The sequence below is a fragment of the Suricata suricatta genome, chromosome 2 (assembly GCF_006229205.1).
Source record: "Suricata suricatta isolate VVHF042 chromosome 2, meerkat_22Aug2017_6uvM2_HiC, whole genome shotgun sequence".
NCBI classification, from domain to species: domain Eukaryota; kingdom Metazoa; phylum Chordata; class Mammalia; order Carnivora; family Herpestidae; genus Suricata; species Suricata suricatta.
Genome location: NC_043701.1, coordinates 6,218,191 through 6,233,839, shown reverse-complemented (window position 1 = coordinate 6,233,839; position 15,649 = coordinate 6,218,191). Strand labels below are relative to the sequence as shown.

Here is a 15,649-nt window from a genome sequence, read left to right as displayed (position 1 = left end):
GTAAAGTGGAAGCCTGGGGGGGGGGAGGGAAGAGGGGGAAGGGAAGGGAGGAGTGTGGGGGGAGGGGGTGGAGGAGGGAGAGGAGGCAGGGAGGAAGGGCAAGCGGGCTGCGAGGGAGGGTGCTCACAGGCGCTGAGGGAGGAGCCAGGGGAAAGGTGGAGCGCGGGGGGAAGGGTGCGGTGAGGAGTTGGGGAGGGGGAGAGGAGAGGGCGTGCTCGGGGGAGGGGAGCCAGCGAAAGCGTTGCTGTCTTTGAATCGCGAGTGCCCCCCGGGAGCGGACCGGTGCGGCGCCCCGCTGTGGGATTGAGTCCATGGACTGTCTGTGGGGTTGGTCTGGGAAACTCATACTCTCCCCTGCTCTTCACCCGGATTCCACCTGGATCCACACAGAAGCACGACCTGAACCCCGACTTCGGAGGACCCGGTCCAACACCGGTGTCGCGAGCTGGGTCCCTTGGGGGCAGCAAGAGGTGGCCTCAAGGAGACCGAGCTGGGCCCCAGTGTCTGCCGAGAACAGGCCTTTTGAAGTAGAAATTGGGGTGGGGGCTTTGAGCCAGGTCCCCAGGGAGAAGGCGGGGCTGGATCGGAGGCACCTGGGGTGAGGCCGGAGCCTGGCCGGGCGGGGACTTCGAGGGCGGGGTCGGGGTCGGGGGCTGCGGAGAAGGGAGAGTTCTTTGGGCGGGGTGGGGGCTGGCCCTCCTCCTGGCCTGGAAACCTGGACCAGTTAGGTGTGGAGGGATGCCCTCGGCCCTCAGATCCGGCTCCTGGAGGGACTTGGGGGGTCCCTTCCCCGGTTATGATGTTTTTCTTTGGCCTTGCCACCCGGGCACCTGACTCTGAAAGCTCCCTGCCAGAAGCTGAAATGTGGGCTGGTTATCCAGGTGCCCTCTCCTCTCCTAATCTCTTTCTCCAATCTCCCTGGGCGTCCATCTTCCTCCCTCCTGCCCCCTTTAGGGGAAAGGGGGATTGTGACTCGGGTTTCTTTTCCCAATCAAGCGCAGCCTCCTCAGCGGTGGTTAGAATCCAAAGCTGGGAGTGTGTGTAGTCCTTGGAAGAGAAGCACAGCACACAGCAACGGACACATCAGTATTTGTTGATGTTTAGGGGAGGCGTGGGAGCAGGTGGTACCTCGGAAGAGCACGAGGCATCTTGGAATCAGATGGGAACAGCTCTTCTACCTCCAGGATGGGCCGCCTCAGAAGTCAGTGCCCAGCCAGCTCAGGGCCCTGGGAGGACAAGGGGTGGCCGTGTGCCAGGGTGGGGCATGAGCACCTGTGTGCCCTTGGGAGACCTGCAGCAGGGGTGCAAGCAGCGAGGCGGCAGGGGGAGAGTGTATGGGGCACGTGCGTGCGTGAGACTGGGAACAGCAATGTGTCCATGGCCAGACCCTCGCCTTTTCTGAGCACCCCACTGAGAGACCACTGAAGGCCTCTGCACACTCTTTGGGCTACAGGACCAATGGTGGGCCCAGGAGAAGTGGCTAGCATGGCTCTGGTTTCCGGGCAGCCTCCTTGCCCCAGGTCAGATATTTATGTGAGATGCTCAGTGGGAGGGCAGGTTCTGGGGATGGAATCCAAGGGCCAGGCCACATTCCAGCCTGGGTGTCTTTGGGAGCTGGTGACCAAGATGTAACCTGTAACCCGGATTCACTTGGGCCACCTGCTGCCCCAACCGGATGCTCAGATTATCCCTATCCGGCTGCCTTGCCCCCAGGGCTGGGGGGCTGGCTCCCAGGCCCCTTTGTCCCCTACCCCAAATCCCCACTTCCTACCCCTGTCACTCCTCTCCTCCTCCCTGAGGCTTGCCTGTTCCCCTGCCCAGGCTTCCTGCTTCTGGACCCTAGGAGACTCTCTTATAAGGAGACCAGGGTGAAGGGTGAACCCAGCCAGCCACACATAATCACCCCCAGTAAGAAGTCGGATCACTGAGAAAAGGGCTCATGTTCTCCCCCTGCCTCTACCCAGTGCCACCAGCCTGGAAACTCCATTCCTTCTTTCTGTTCGGTGGTCCAGGCTTCACAAGTGCTTAGTGGGAGAGGGGGCAGGAAAGGGGCAGAGGAAGAGACTCATAAAGTTCGAATTCTAGGGCTGGAAGACCATACCAGTCATTTGGCACAGTAACTCTTAACCATTCTGTGGGGTCATAGCTCCTCTCGATCATTTAATTACAGCTAAGGCGCTATCCTTAGAAAAACGTCCACATACACAATCTCAAAGTGGAGCCCCTGAGTCCCACCCAAGCATCCCTGGGAAGCCCCTGAATTTTTTACTCGCAGGGAAATTATGGCTCAGAGAGAGAGGGTGGCTGTTTGGAGTCCGAGTTACTTTGTGGGACAGCCTGAGGGTGGAAAAATATCAGAGGCTCAAGCTCCCCCCACTGAGCTCTTTCACACACACACACACACACACACACACACACACACACACACACACGCGGGCAGGAAGGGGACTGTTTCCAGGGAGAGCTGGCCTCTGAGGGGATTGTGCAATGTGCAGACAGGTCCAATCTGGTTCCGAGCAGCTGGTGCCCCCAGGGCATGGAGCTAAGATAAAGCTTCCCGGCCCCACGGGCCTGGCTGTCACTGTCTGGGCTGCCTTGGACACAGTGACACCCGGCTGAAAGAGACCGTGGCGTGGGGCAGGGGGGGGGACGGCCAGCACCGGCCTTTCTGCTCACCGGCCACAGCATTACCTTCCTCAAGCCCAAGGCTCTTAGTGCCCCCGAGGTGACGTGGGGGGTGGCATTATGCTGCTCCCTGCCTTCCTCTTTGGGATGGCATGGGCATTGGCTAACGGGTGAGCAGCTCAGCCTTGGGCCCCTCTGACTAGGATCCTCTTCTCCTGCCTCATGAATAGGACCCTCTAGGGAAGCCAGACCGTACCCCCCTCCTTCCGCTTTTTACTCCCACCAGTTTCCTCTTCAGTTCACTAACTATTCCACGGGCAGGATCACAGGGCAGATCTTGGCAGCAGAAGGGCTGGGGGCAGTGGCTGTCATTCCCCATCTGTGGGCAGGCGGTGGTGTGAGCGAACGGAGACCTTCCTGGTGGACGAGGAAGTGACCCCCCGTCAGGAGGACCTGGTGCCCTGTACCAGCCTCTACCACTACCAGCGCCTGGGCTGGCAACTCGACCTGTCCTGGAGTGGACGTGCAGGGCTCTGCCCCATCTACAAGTGAGCGAGGGTTGGAGTCCAGGCTGGCTGCTGCGCTGCAGGGAGCAACGGGGCCAACATTCTGGGGTGGGGGGGAGGTGAACTGGCTGGTGCCCTGGAGAGGCGGGCATTTGGGAAGAAGGTCTGGCTGGGCTCAGGAAGGGTGGAGGGTGTGGGGCTGGGGACAGGCCACGAGGGGAGCCGGCAGAGCGGGGAGGTGCAGTGTCTTCCCCCCTGCCTATCCTCCGGTATGCCTTCCCAATATCGCTGTCACTTTGCACACGGGGAAGTCAAGACCCAGAAGGGGAATTAATTACATGAGAAAGCCACTCAGAGAATAGATGACCGGATTAAATGTCCCAGGCCATTCTCAGGGACAGGGAAGGGGTTGAGCTGAATACTAACATCTTCTCCCTGCTGCCTCGGTGGACCCAGGCCCCCAGAAACCCGGCCTGCTGCGAGGAACCGGACAGTGCGGGCTTGCTGCCCAGGCTGGGGGGGCCCCCACTGCACTCTGGGTAAGCACCTGCTATTAGCCCAGATCTGTGGTTTTGTGGAGGCTGCCGGGGGGGGGGGTTGGGGGGAAGCTAGGCCCAGGCTGACTGCCTGGGCCACCCCATTCTCTCCCTCTCTATCCACCACAGCCCTTGCAGGAGCCAGCCCTGGGGGCCACTGCTTTGCCAATTGGCGGTGCCAGCTGCAGGCAGGCTCAGCTAATGCTTCTGCGGGAAGCCTAGAGGAGTGCTGCGCTTGGCCTTGGGGACACAGCTGGTGGGATGGCAACTCCCAGGCCTGCCTCAGCTGCTCTGGCCAACACCTCCCAGGTGGGTCTGCAGTCCTGGCCACCACTTTCTCCCCCTGCAGGGGGTACCCCATAGATTTCTTGAGCTCCGGGCCTTTCTGCAGGGCCCCTGCCCTCTCCCCTATGCTCTCAAATGAGTCACCTTCCATCCTGGCCCACCAGAGGGACCATGAACCCTCCACCTGCCTCCCGCTCTGGGAGAAGCCCGTGTCCTCCTCCTTCACCCTCCCGCCTTCGCACTCCGAGGCTCACAGTTGTTGTATCTCCTCCAGGCAGCCCTCCCTCTCCAGCCTCCCTGCAGCCCCTGGCAGGGGCTGTGGCCCAGTTCTGGAGTCGGCGCCAGCAGCCCGCGGCCACCTGCACCACCTGGTCAGGCTTCAGCTACCGAACCTTTGATGGGCACCACTACCACTTCCTAGGCCGCTGCACTTACCTGCTGGCGGGTGCTGCGGATTCCACCTGGGCCGTCCACCTCACGCCCAGGGGGCATTGCCCCCCACCTGGGCACTGTCAGCTGGTGAGGGAGGGAGAACAGGAAGGGCACAGGAAGGGAGCTGGACATGGGGGAAGACGAGTCACTGAACACCTCTTCCACTCTGCGTCTCCCCCAAGGCCCGGGTAATGATGGGACCCGAGGAGGTGCTGATCCAGGGTGAAAATGTCTCTGTGAATGGGCAGCTGATACCCAATGGGGAGTCGCGGCTGCTCCATGGTAAGGGAGCCATAGGGAGAGGGACACTGCCCACCCCAGGGCCCCATTCGTTCCTCTGGGACAGTCCACCTACCCCCCAGGGCAGGGGGCAGCCAAAGGGGCAGTTGGGTGGGAGCCTGCTGCCCCCCCCATTGCTGTTGGGAGGTATTTGGAAATCAGGGAGCCTCCTGAGGGGCCATGACCTAGTTTCCCACCTTATTCCGGCAAGCCACCCCACTCATCCCCTCACAGTGTGTCGTGGGGCAAGTACCTCCACTTAACCTCTTTGGATCTTGGGGTTACCTGGCTGCCAGGGAACCCTTGATCTCAGGGCTGTGAGTTCGAGCCCCGTGTTGGATGTAGAGGTTACTAAAAATAAAATCTCGGGGTGCCTAGGTGGCTCAGTCAGTTAAGCGTCTGACTCTTGATCTTGGCTCAGGTCATGATCTCATGATTCCAACAGATGGAACCCCCACCTTGGGCTCTGTGCTGATAGCGCTCTGCCCCTTTCTCCCGCGAATGCTCTCTCTCTCTCTCAAAATAAAGAAACTTAAACAAACAAAATAACATCTTAATAAAAAGAAAAAACAGGGGCGCCTGGGTGGCTCAGTCAGTTAAGCATCTGGCTTCGGCTCAGGTCATGATCTCGCGCTTTGCTGGTTCAAGCCCCGCATAGGGCTCTATGATGACAGCTAGCTCAGAGCCTGGAGCCTGCCTTCCGATTCTGTCTTGTCTCCCTCCCTCTCTGACCCTCCCCTGCTCACACTCTCTCTAAAATAAATAAAAACATTAAAAAAAAGAAAAAACAAAAACCCCTTTGAGTCTCAGTCCCCCCCGCCCCCCAGGGCTGTGAGGAAGGGTTTTTGAGCTACTAGATGGGTCTCTGTCCTACCAGAACTTGTGTCCTGGTTTTCAGTCCATGAAGTGAGGTGGGGTGGGGTTGTGTGTGTGCACATGTGAGCTCTGTCGTTTACTTGTGAGAGCATCCGTAGCATCCATGACATTCTCAAGGACCGTTCTGATGGGGACACTATTGCCTCTCCTTTAAGGGGTGGCAAGGAATTGTAGGAATTCCATCTCCTCTCCTTCCCTGGGCAGTCTGAGCCTTGGTGTGACCGTGGGAAGTGTGGGGAGCGTGACTCCTTCTGTCTCCCTGCCCAGGGCTGAGCCTACAGTGGCAAGGGGACTGGCTCGTGCTGTCAGGGGGCCTGGGGGTTGTCGTGCGGCTGGACAGGTCCAGTTCAGTTTCCATTTCTGTGGACCACGAGCTCCAGGGACAAACTCAAGGTCTCTGTGGGGTCTACAATGGCTGGCCTGAGGGTAAGTGGGAGTGACTTGGTTGCTGGTTTGGGAGGGAAGGAGACACAGGAGACCCCAGAGACGGCACTTCTGCCTCACGCTTCCCCAGATGACTTCCTGGAGCCAGGAGGGAGGCTGGCTGTGTTAGCTGCCACCTTTGGGAATTCCTGGAGGCTCCCTGACTCAGAGGTGAGACTGCAGCCCTCGGGGAGCCTGGGCTCCCTGCCCTGCTCCCCAGTTGGCCCCCCACTCCTGGCTTCTCTGACATTTCCAAGCCCCTGCTGTCTTCATCACTGGTTTTTCTCTGGGACAGGGCCTGGCCCTCTCCCAGATCCTTGGTGGGGGGCAGGCTCTGGATCCCATGGAATTGAAGTTGCTGCCCATGGAGTCTGGGTGAACTAATCACCCAGGGGACACAGTGACCTGGTCACTGGCCAGGTTCAGTTATCAAATCTCCTGCCTGTGGGTTGATGGGACCCCAGCTCTCCCACACACATCGCAGGCTCACAACTTTCTTGCTCCCAAAAGCTCCAGGATGTCTGGCCTGGTGGCCATGACAATGGGGACTTGAAGCAGCCATGAGGGCAACGGCCACTTTCCTGGTGTCCCGGTCAATGTCCTCGTCCCAGCCCATTGACCTGACTCCAATGGTCTCTAGCCTGGGTGTCTGGATGCAGTGGAAGTGGCCCAGGGCTGTGAGGACCCCCTGAGAGGCACAGAGGCAGTCATGGAGGCTGGCCAGCTGGAGGCGGAGGCCCAGGATGTGTGCCACCAGCTGCTCGACAGTCCCTTCAGGGACTGCCATGCTCAGGTATGGGTGGGGGTGGAGGTGGTAACCACTGTCAGAGAGGCGGGGAGCAGGGACTCTGGCCCTGGTGTTGCTTCGTGTGTTTGTATGAGCTCCCTTCTGGTGCTCATTCTGTTCGACTGTAAGTCAGGGCATGATCCAAGCAAGAGGAGGGAGTGCTGGTGAGGCCAGTTGACTGAGGGCCAGTCCTGTCTCTGAAGGTCCCCCCTGCTGAGTACCACCAGGCCTGCCTCTTTGCCTACTGTTTTGGGGCCCCGGCAGGCAGTGGGCCTGAGGGCCAACGGGAGGCCGTGTGCACCACTTTGGCCAACTATGCCCAAGAGTGTGCCAAGCAGCATATCCACGTGGGCTGGAGGAAGCCAGGCTTCTGCGGTAGGTCTGGTGCCTGACCCTCTTTGCATAGGCCCTGGCTTCCCTACCCTGTGGAATTGGGGACTGGCTGCAGCCCTATGGCCCTGGGCCACCTCCTGAGCTGTGGTGAGCGGGAGGTGGGGGGGTCTGGCAGGAGGAGATCTGACCTCACAGACCACTCCTGTAACACAGAGCGCCTGTGCCCTGGGGGTCAGCTGTACTCTGACTGCGCCTCCGCCTGCCCGCCCAGCTGCTCGGCAGTGGGCGAGGGAGGGGAGGGGTCCTGCCAGGAAGCGTGCGTGAGCGGCTGCGAGTGCCCGCCGGGCCTCTTCTGGGATGGCGCGCTCTGCGTCCCTGCGGCCCGCTGCCCCTGCTACCACCGGCGCCAGCGCTACGCCCCTGGGGACACAGTGCGCCAGCTCTGCAACCCATGGTGGGTCCGCGGGCCTCGCTGGCCCTTTGGCTGGGGTTGGAAGCCGCGGGGGCCCCTCAACCTGCCTCCCCTTGGGCGTCCCTCACAATGGGCCAGGCCGGTGACCTCTCACGACATGGCCCCGCTTAAGGACCTAACCAGCGACCTCCCCCAGCTGACCTCCAAGCCTAAGAGAGTTGGAGGGGCTACTGGGGGAGGGGAGGGGCCACGGGGTTAAGGGCGGGGGGATCGTGGAGCTGAATCGGTGGGCGCTGCCCGCCCCGTGTGCCCACAGCGTGTGCCAGGACGGCCGCTGGCTGTGCGCGCAGGCGCCGTGCCCAGCCGAGTGCGCGGTGGGCGGGGACGGGCATTACGTCACATTCGATGGGCGGAGCTTCTCCTTCCGCGGCCGCCCAGGTTGCAGCTCCATCCTGGTGCAGGTGGGTAGGAGATGACCTCTGGGAGAAGCCCTTTTGGGGGTGCCGTGGGGGAGAGGTGACCGTCAGAAACCTCCGCATAAGTCAGCGAGAAACACAGAATCATCCCGGGGAAAGTGGAGAGAGAACCAACTCTGGAGGGAGGATGGCTCCCCGCAGAGCGCCCCCACCCCCAACCTCTCCTTCCGGTCTTCACCCCTCCTTAGGTTCGTGAGAATGTTCTGTCATTGCCACTCTAGCCGAGGGGCCCGAAGCAAAACCTTTCCTCACAGAGGGGGCAGGCGGGGCTGATCACAGACTGTTTCCTGCAAAACAACTCCTGACAAACATGGATTGTCCTTCCTCTCCAGGCTTCCCCCAGTAGTTAGGTGACTTCCCAAGTTCAGGTCCATAGATACAAACAGGTGTGTACATATGCCGCAGGCTCATGAGAGTGCACATAGATTTAGCATGTGTATAGACACAGGGAGAGAGAAGGGAGGCATCTTGCTCCAACATGGAGAGACACACACACGTACTCACAAGTGTCCGTGCTTGCCAGACTTAAGCCCTATACCTTGCAGAGAGTCTGGCTGGCAAGAAGGTGGTCAGCCCATGTGATGGGTGGGTCTGGCTCCAGGGGTGTGCTGTAGGTGTCCTGTGGAAGGGGAGAAGGGCCAGACCAGCCCCTGTTCCCCCGGGGTCTTCCCCACCCCCACCCCACCCCATTCCTCAACATCTGCCCCAGGACTTCTCTAAGGAGCAGCTGCTGATTGTGCTGGAGCATGGGGCCTGTGACGCTGGGAGCTGCCTCCGCGCCATCTCTGTTTCGCTCGGGGACACCCACGTGCAGCTCAGAGACTCAGGTAGCCAGCACCCTCCTGCAATGTGCACACCCCTGGTCCTCATCGGCCCAGCCCTGCGGGGACAGCCCTTCACAGGCTCCCTATTCCAGGGGCCGTACTGATGGATGGGCAGGATGTGGGCTTGCCGTGGAACGGGCCTAAGGGCCTCAGGGCCTCCCGAGCCTCCTCCACCTTCCTGCTGCTGCGCTGGCCTGGGGCCCAGGTCCTCTGGGGAGTGTCTGACCCTGCAGCTTACATCACTCTGGACCCTCGCCACGCCCACCAGGTGTGCTAGGGGGCAGGTGAGTGGCGGGGCAAGGCTACAGGGGGCCCGGATTTGACTGTGCCACGCCCACTCCTGTGGCCCAGGTGCAGGGTCTCTGCGGCACCTTTACGTGGAACCAGCAGGATGACTTCCTGACACCTACTGGCGATGTGGAGACCAGCATTGCAGCCTTTGCTAGCAAGTTCCAGGTGGCAAGCGAGGGAGGGTGCCCCTCGGAAGACAGCACCCCACTTTCTCCCTGCAGCACCCACACTCAGCGCCATGGTTTTGCCGAGGCAGCTTGTGCCATCCTGCATGGCCCAACTTTCCAGGTAGCCAGATTGGGGGCGCTCCTGTTTGCGCCTGTAAAATGGGGCCAACACCTGCTCTGCTCTCCTCTTGGGCTACTGGGAGGTCCCTGCTCCCTGCCGTGGGCAGGGCTACCCAGCACAGGGAGGTGGCAGTGGGGACCAGAGGGGACAGGGGAATCTGTGGAGGAGGAGCTGGCTCAGTTTTTGCTTCCTCTCCCCACAAGGAGTGCCACGGGCTGGTGGACAGGGAGCCGTTCCGCCTGCGCTGCTTGGCAGCTGTGTGTGGCTGCGCTCCCGGCAAGGACTGCCTGTGTCCTGTGCTTGCCGCCTTTGCTCGTCGCTGTGCCCGGGAGGGTGTCCTGTCTCTCTGGAGGACCCAGACCCTGTGCCGTGAGTCTGCTCAGCCAGCCAGCCCCAGGCCTCTCCTCCCAGCCCCCTTCTAGGAGTGGCCCACAGGGATCCCAAAGCTTCGCAGCAAGGGAAGGTCCCCAGGAGGGCCTCTGACCTTGGCAGATTGCCGGGTTTGTCTTCTTCCAGAGGCACAGGGGCTGCGAATTCCAGAAGGGTGGGCAGAGCAGCAGCAGTTACTTCCCTGACCCGCACGTGTCTCCGTGCCCAGCTGTCCTGTGTCCTGGGGGCCAGGAGTACCAGGAGTGTGCTCCGGCGTGTGGTCAAAACTGTGGGGAGCCAGAAGACTGTGGGGAGCTGGGCAGCTGTGTGGCTGGCTGTAACTGCCCCCCAGGGCTGCTATGGGACCCTGAGGGCGAGTGCGTGCCCCCCAACTTGTGCTCCTGCCAGCTCGGAACTCAACGCTATGCCCCTGGCAGTGCCACCACAAAGGACTGCAACCACTGGTGAGGGTGGTGGTCTTGGGGGAAGGCAAAGAGCTTGGGGGTGAGGAGGTGGAGCTTAGAGAAAAGGACTGCAACCACTGGTGAGGGTGGTGGTCTTGGGGGAAGGCAAAGAGCTTGGGGGTGAGGAGGTGGAGCTTAGAGAAAAGGGGCTGGGCTCGTAGCCCTGTGGGTTCAGGGCATGGCACGCGCACCCTGGATGAGAGCACTGATAGCACTTCAGGCCTATAAAGCACTCTTGTACCTGATCTTATTTAATTTTCCTGAATTCTTACAGTAACCTGAGAAAGTAGGAAGTGGAAGAATTGTTCCCATTTTTCAGATGAGGAAACTGAGGCTCCACTAGGCCAAACAGCTTGCAGAGGAAGGACTAGAACCCAGATCTCCGCGTTCGGGATGAGTGTGGTCCAGAGGCTCTTCCAAAAGTTGGGGAGAAGTAAAGGGCAGTTCTGGACCTGTGGAGGCAGGGCCAGGGGTCAGAACTTGGTGGGTGAGGGTGAGACTTTAGAGACTCCCTCTCCTACCCGGGCTGGCAAGGGGGGTTCTTCAAGAGCCTCAGAGCCCAGAGAATGGCCCTCTTGGAGCTGCGGCGGGAAAGGGTGTCCAGGTGCACTTCCTGTGCTTGTAACTGGGGTGTGGCAGTGAGATACTCAGGTCTCCAGAGTCAGCGTTAGGGGCTTGGACCCTCTGGGTTCCTGAGACTCTCCCAGGTGGGACCAGATGCCCGGAGGGGTGTCCTTGGGCCTGCCTCTTACCTCCCTCCCGACCTTGGCAGTGTCTGCCAGGAGAGGGGCCTCTGGAACTGCACTGCTCGCCGCTGCGGCCCCCAGCAGACATTCTGCCCCCGGGAGCTTGTCTATGTCCCTGGCGCCTGCCTCCTCACCTGTGACAGCCCTCTCGCCAACCATTCCTGCCCCCCAGACAGCAGGGGGAGCTGTGTCTGTCCCCCAGGCACTGTGCTGCTGGTACGTCTGGGAGGGGGCTGCATGGGGCACCGTGCGGCCTGCTCTATCCATGGCACTGCCCTAGTCCCCCGGCTATCTGAAGCAGTGGGTGGTGGGTCGGGCAGCCCTCCAAGGTGCCCCTTTGTCCCCGGCCTCTGCCCAGAACGAGCGCTGTGTGCCTCCTGAGCTCTGTCCCTGCCGTCATGGTGGCCAGTGGTACCCACCCAACGCCACCATCCAGGAGGATTGCAACATCTGGTATGCCCCTTCAGGGATGATGGGTATGTGGGGGGGGCATCCAGACTGGCCTGGGCAGTGGGGTGCTCTAGGAATCCCCCAAGTTGAGGGTCTGTCCGGAATTGCTTGGAACCTGGACCAGCCGCATCCCCTGGGTACAGCTCTGGGTCCGTGTCCTCATGACTGTGTCCCCCACCCCCACCCCCCACAGTGTGTGCCAGGGGCGGCAGTGGCACTGCACCAGCCGCCAGTGCAGTGGATGGTGCCAGGCATCGGGGGCCCCCCACTATGTGACATTCGATGGGCTGGCTTTCACCTTCCCTGGAGCCTGTGAATATCTGCTGGTGCGGGAGGCCAGCGGCCAGTTCATAGTCTCTGCCCAGAACCTGCCCTGTGGGGCCAGTGGCCTCACCTGCACCAAGGCGCTGACCGTGCAGCTACAGAGCACCGTTGTGCACATGCTCAGAGGTGACCGGAACACTGAAGGGTGGCATTGCCATGGAGGGGCATGCTGGGTGGCATCACAGTTCTGCACGGGGTTCCCCACTGCTTACCATCAGGGCAGCGGGGCTGGTGCCTCTCCTCTCTCCTCTTGCTCGGGAATCATAATTCCGGGAAAGCTCCCAGCAATCAAGGCCCAGCGAGGCCTAATGACTTTCCCAAGGTCCTGTGGCTAGAGAAGCAGAAGGAAGGTTGGACGGCAGGCTGGAGAGGGCCTCCTGGGGACCTGGGAGCCCTTCTCCTCTAAGGCAGGGCCTGAAAGCCTCTCTTCTTCCATAGGCCGGGCAGTGACAGTGAATGGGGTGAGCATAACGCTCCCCAAGGTCTACACGGGCCCTGGGCTGAGCCTGCGTCGTGCTGGTCTCTTCCTGCTGCTCACAACCCGTCTGGGCTTCAGCCTGTTCTGGGATGGAGGTCAGGCCCCCACCCTTAACCTTAACTGTCTGACCCATGCCCGCCTTCGTGTCAGAAGGCTGACTCCCCACTAAACGCTTCCTCTTCCATACTAGTGGTGGGGGTTCCCCACTTGTGCTCTTAAAATTATGTTCCTCTTCAACATAACAACAATAGTTCTTCGCCAAAGAAACATATAGAAAATACCTAGCTTGGGAAAGAAGAAATGAAATCTCCTAACACCCCATCACCCAAACCCAAGCAGTAAGCATTTTAGGAATAACCGTTACTGAGCAATGGAGGAACCGCTGACATGGGAAGGAGTCGCCTGGTCAGCACAGCAAGGCTTCCTGCCTCGGGCCACTAAGGCCTCCGGGGCTGGTGGCCTCACAGTCCGTCTTGGAGTCGGTTCCCTCCAGGAATCCAGCCCACTGGAGAATTCCCCTGCTCCCACTTCTGCCTTCGCCCTCCATTTCTAGGTCTCTCATCATTGCCAATCATCCTCGCAAAAGAGGGAGGGCACGAGCACCCCTTTTTGGGTGTTGGGACCTGGGCAGATGGTCAAACAGGCCCACAGAATGGCCGTCCTCGTCTTCTCTCTCCACATGCTGCCCCCTGCTGCCCCCTCTGCCCAGGCACCCGCGTCCTGGTGCAGCTGTCCCCGCACTTCCGGGGCCGCATATCTGGTCTGTGTGGGGACTTTGATGGAGATGCCAGTAATGACCTGCGGAGCCGCCAGGGGGTCCTGGAGCCCACGGCTGAGCTGGCTGCCCACTCCTGGCACCTGAACCCGCTCTGCCCTGAGCCCGGAGACCTGCCACACCCCTGCACCGTAAGCATGGGGGAGATGAGGGGAGGAGGGGGCGCAGCTGCAGAAACCTGCGGGGCCAGCGGGGTGGGGGATCCAGGGGCTGGGTGCTTGCAGGCGGGGTCCGGTGGCCCACAGTGCTGTGCCCGCAGGTGAACGCCCACCGGGCTGGCTGGGCGCGCGCCCGCTGTGAGGTGCTACTGCAGTCGCTCTTTGCCCGGTGCCACGCGGCGGTGCCCCCACAGCAGCACTACGAGTGGTGTGTGCACGACGCGTGCGGGTGAGAGGGGCGAGCCTGGGGACGGCGTGGGACCGGGCGAGCTGGGGGTGAGAAGGGTCCAGGGGCTGAAGAATCCCTTCTGCAGCTGCGATTCGGGGGGTGACTGTGAGTGTCTCTGCTCGGCCATTGCCACCTATGCGGACGAGTGTGCCCGGCGTGGGCTCTATGTGCGCTGGCGCAGCCAGGAACTCTGCCGTGAGTGTGCCCTGCCCTCGGTCCCCGCTGCCCATTCAGCTCCTTCGTGGTGCCCCTCCCAGCCTGCATTTGCGCCGTGCATTTGTTCAGGAACAAATACGGGCGGTGTGCGCCCTACTGCAGATGAACCAGATCCACCAAAATTGCTGTCCTACTGGGAGACTTGTCGTGTCGCAGACAGCCTTGGGAGGGGCTTCGCATGGGTCACCGCCATGCACACCCCTGCCCTCCATGAGCGTCAGCTTGGGCTGCTGTTGTGGCATCCGGGTGCCCTTGCACCCCAGTAACCCAGGCTCTCTCCTCTCCACCCAGCTCTGCAGTGTGAAGGGGGCCAGGTGTATGAGGCCTGTGGCCCCATATGTCCCCCCACCTGCCATGACCATGGTCCTGAGCCCGGGTGGCACTGCCAGGCCGTCGCCTGTGTGGAGGGCTGCTTCTGCCCTGAGGGGACTCTGCTCCATGGTGCGTCGGGTCAGAAGAGGCAGAGGGGGCCCTGGGGGGGGGGCGGTGACAGGGCTGGCACTAGGGGCCACTGTGCCCCTTTTGTGATCCTGCGCTCTGTGATCCCAGGAGGAGTCTGCTTAGAGCCAGCTTCCTGCCCCTGTGAGTCAGGGGGCAGCTTCTTCCCGCCGGGGACGGTGGTCCAGAAGGACTGTGGGAACTGGTGAGTGGGGCGGGCCGCAGGGGAGCCCCAGCCCCTGGGTGGCCAGAGCTGAGCGCTGGGGCTGATCCCAGGACGCCGTGTGCTCAGCACATGCCAGGAAAGTCAGTGGCTTTGTGGGAGCGGCAGGACCCGCTGTGAGGAGCTGGTGCCCGGCTGTGTAGATGGAGAGGTCCTGTGCCAGGATGGTGGGCACTGTGTGCCCCACGAGTGGCTTTGTGACAACCAGGATGATTGTGGCGATGGCTCAGACGAGGAGGGTGAGTGTCCTTGTCTGTGTGGGGCAATGGCTGAGTGACGGGTCTCTCCTACTATGCGGTGTCTCCTACACTGAACTGAGTGGCTTCCTGAGCTGTGGCTCACGTTGCCAGCGGCTGTGGCTGGTGGGCAGGGCTGTTCTGGTCTTTCGGGGGTCGGGGGCTTCTCTAGGACCCTTTGTCATCTTGCCCTTGCCTGCTCTCCCCGTGCCAGGCTGTGCCACCCCAGGCTGTGGGGAGGGGCAGGTGTCCTGCAGCTCGGGCCGCTGCCTGCCCCTGGCCCTGCTCTGTGACGGGCGGGACGACTGTGGCGATGGGACGGATGAGCAGGGCTGCCCGTGCCCCCACGACTGGCTGGCCTGCGCTGATGGGCACTGCCTGCCCCCCGGCCTGCTCTGTGATGGACGTTCCGACTGTCCCGATGCTGCCGATGAGGAGGCCTGTCTGGGTGGGTGGTCTCCGCTCTGGACTCCAGTCCGCAAGGCACCCCACCTCCCACAAGGCTTGTCTTGGGAGCCCCAACCCTCCCGCCTCCCCCCTCCACCACCAATTCAGGCTCCTGCTGGGAAGCTGGCCCTCTGTGGATGTGTGAGTCAGGGCAGCCCACAGTGGGCTCTTGGGGCAGTGTTTGGGACCAGCGCCTCCTTTCTCTGCCTGCAGGGCAGCTGAGCTGCACTCCTGGGGAGGTGTCCTGCGTAGACGGCACCTGCGTGGGGGCCGTCCTGCTGTGTGACGGAGTCTGGGACTGCCCAAATGGAGCCGACGAGGGACCTGGGCACTGCCCCTTCCCTTCGCTGCCCGCTCCCCCGGCCGGCACTTTGCTCGCCCCCTCCACTGGCTCCGGGGAGACCGCACCAACTCCCCTGGCCAGCGGCAGCCCTGGTGAGTGTGTCTTGGAGGAAAAGGGGTGAGAAATCTGCCCCCGGAGACCTGGGAAAGAAGAGTGGGGGAGGGCGCCTCAGTGGGAGGCACTGGGGCCGGTGCTGGGGGCCAGGAGCTGACACAGCCTCCTGAAGACCCCAGAATGCACAAAGGGAAGGGGGGTTGAGAGGGACTGGCCTGAGACATTCAGTCCCCTGCCCCCACCACAGCTGAGGTGAGGTGGGGGGTGGTCGGTGAAATCCCTGGATGGGCGGAGAGGTTTGGGGAAAGCAGTCGTGGGGGGTGGGG

At 61.7% G+C, this 15,649-nt stretch overlaps 1 protein-coding gene across 1 annotated transcript in view; it reads left to right on the top strand.

Annotated features, from left to right (window-relative positions):
• Positions 1-1,921: 1,921 nt before the first annotated feature.
• Positions 1,922-15,649, top strand: part of LOC115304319 (SCO-spondin-like) — a 52,008-nt gene continuing 38,280 nt past the window's right edge. Inside the window, exons 1-29 of the mRNA XM_029954475.1 lie at positions 1,922-2,795; positions 3,015-3,173; positions 3,588-3,670; positions 3,797-3,976; positions 4,227-4,471; positions 4,567-4,666; positions 5,807-5,965; positions 6,054-6,133; positions 6,603-6,755; positions 6,953-7,124; positions 7,296-7,536; positions 7,811-7,955; positions 8,680-8,797; positions 8,887-9,062; positions 9,146-9,373; positions 9,577-9,742; positions 9,972-10,206; positions 10,979-11,168; positions 11,311-11,405; positions 11,596-11,852; positions 12,165-12,299; positions 12,914-13,110; positions 13,239-13,366; positions 13,452-13,561; positions 13,874-14,023; positions 14,132-14,225; positions 14,313-14,482; positions 14,694-14,927; positions 15,140-15,369. Of these exons, the coding sequence (XP_029810335.1) occupies positions 2,746-2,795; positions 3,015-3,173; positions 3,588-3,670; positions 3,797-3,976; positions 4,227-4,471; positions 4,567-4,666; positions 5,807-5,965; positions 6,054-6,133; positions 6,603-6,755; positions 6,953-7,124; positions 7,296-7,536; positions 7,811-7,955; positions 8,680-8,797; positions 8,887-9,062; positions 9,146-9,373; positions 9,577-9,742; positions 9,972-10,206; positions 10,979-11,168; positions 11,311-11,405; positions 11,596-11,852; positions 12,165-12,299; positions 12,914-13,110; positions 13,239-13,366; positions 13,452-13,561; positions 13,874-14,023; positions 14,132-14,225; positions 14,313-14,482; positions 14,694-14,927; positions 15,140-15,369 (4,680 nt within the window). The 5' untranslated portion in view covers positions 1,922-2,745. The remainder of the gene's footprint in view (positions 2,796-3,014; positions 3,174-3,587; positions 3,671-3,796; positions 3,977-4,226; positions 4,472-4,566; positions 4,667-5,806; positions 5,966-6,053; positions 6,134-6,602; positions 6,756-6,952; positions 7,125-7,295; positions 7,537-7,810; positions 7,956-8,679; positions 8,798-8,886; positions 9,063-9,145; positions 9,374-9,576; positions 9,743-9,971; positions 10,207-10,978; positions 11,169-11,310; positions 11,406-11,595; positions 11,853-12,164; positions 12,300-12,913; positions 13,111-13,238; positions 13,367-13,451; positions 13,562-13,873; positions 14,024-14,131; positions 14,226-14,312; positions 14,483-14,693; positions 14,928-15,139; positions 15,370-15,649) is intronic.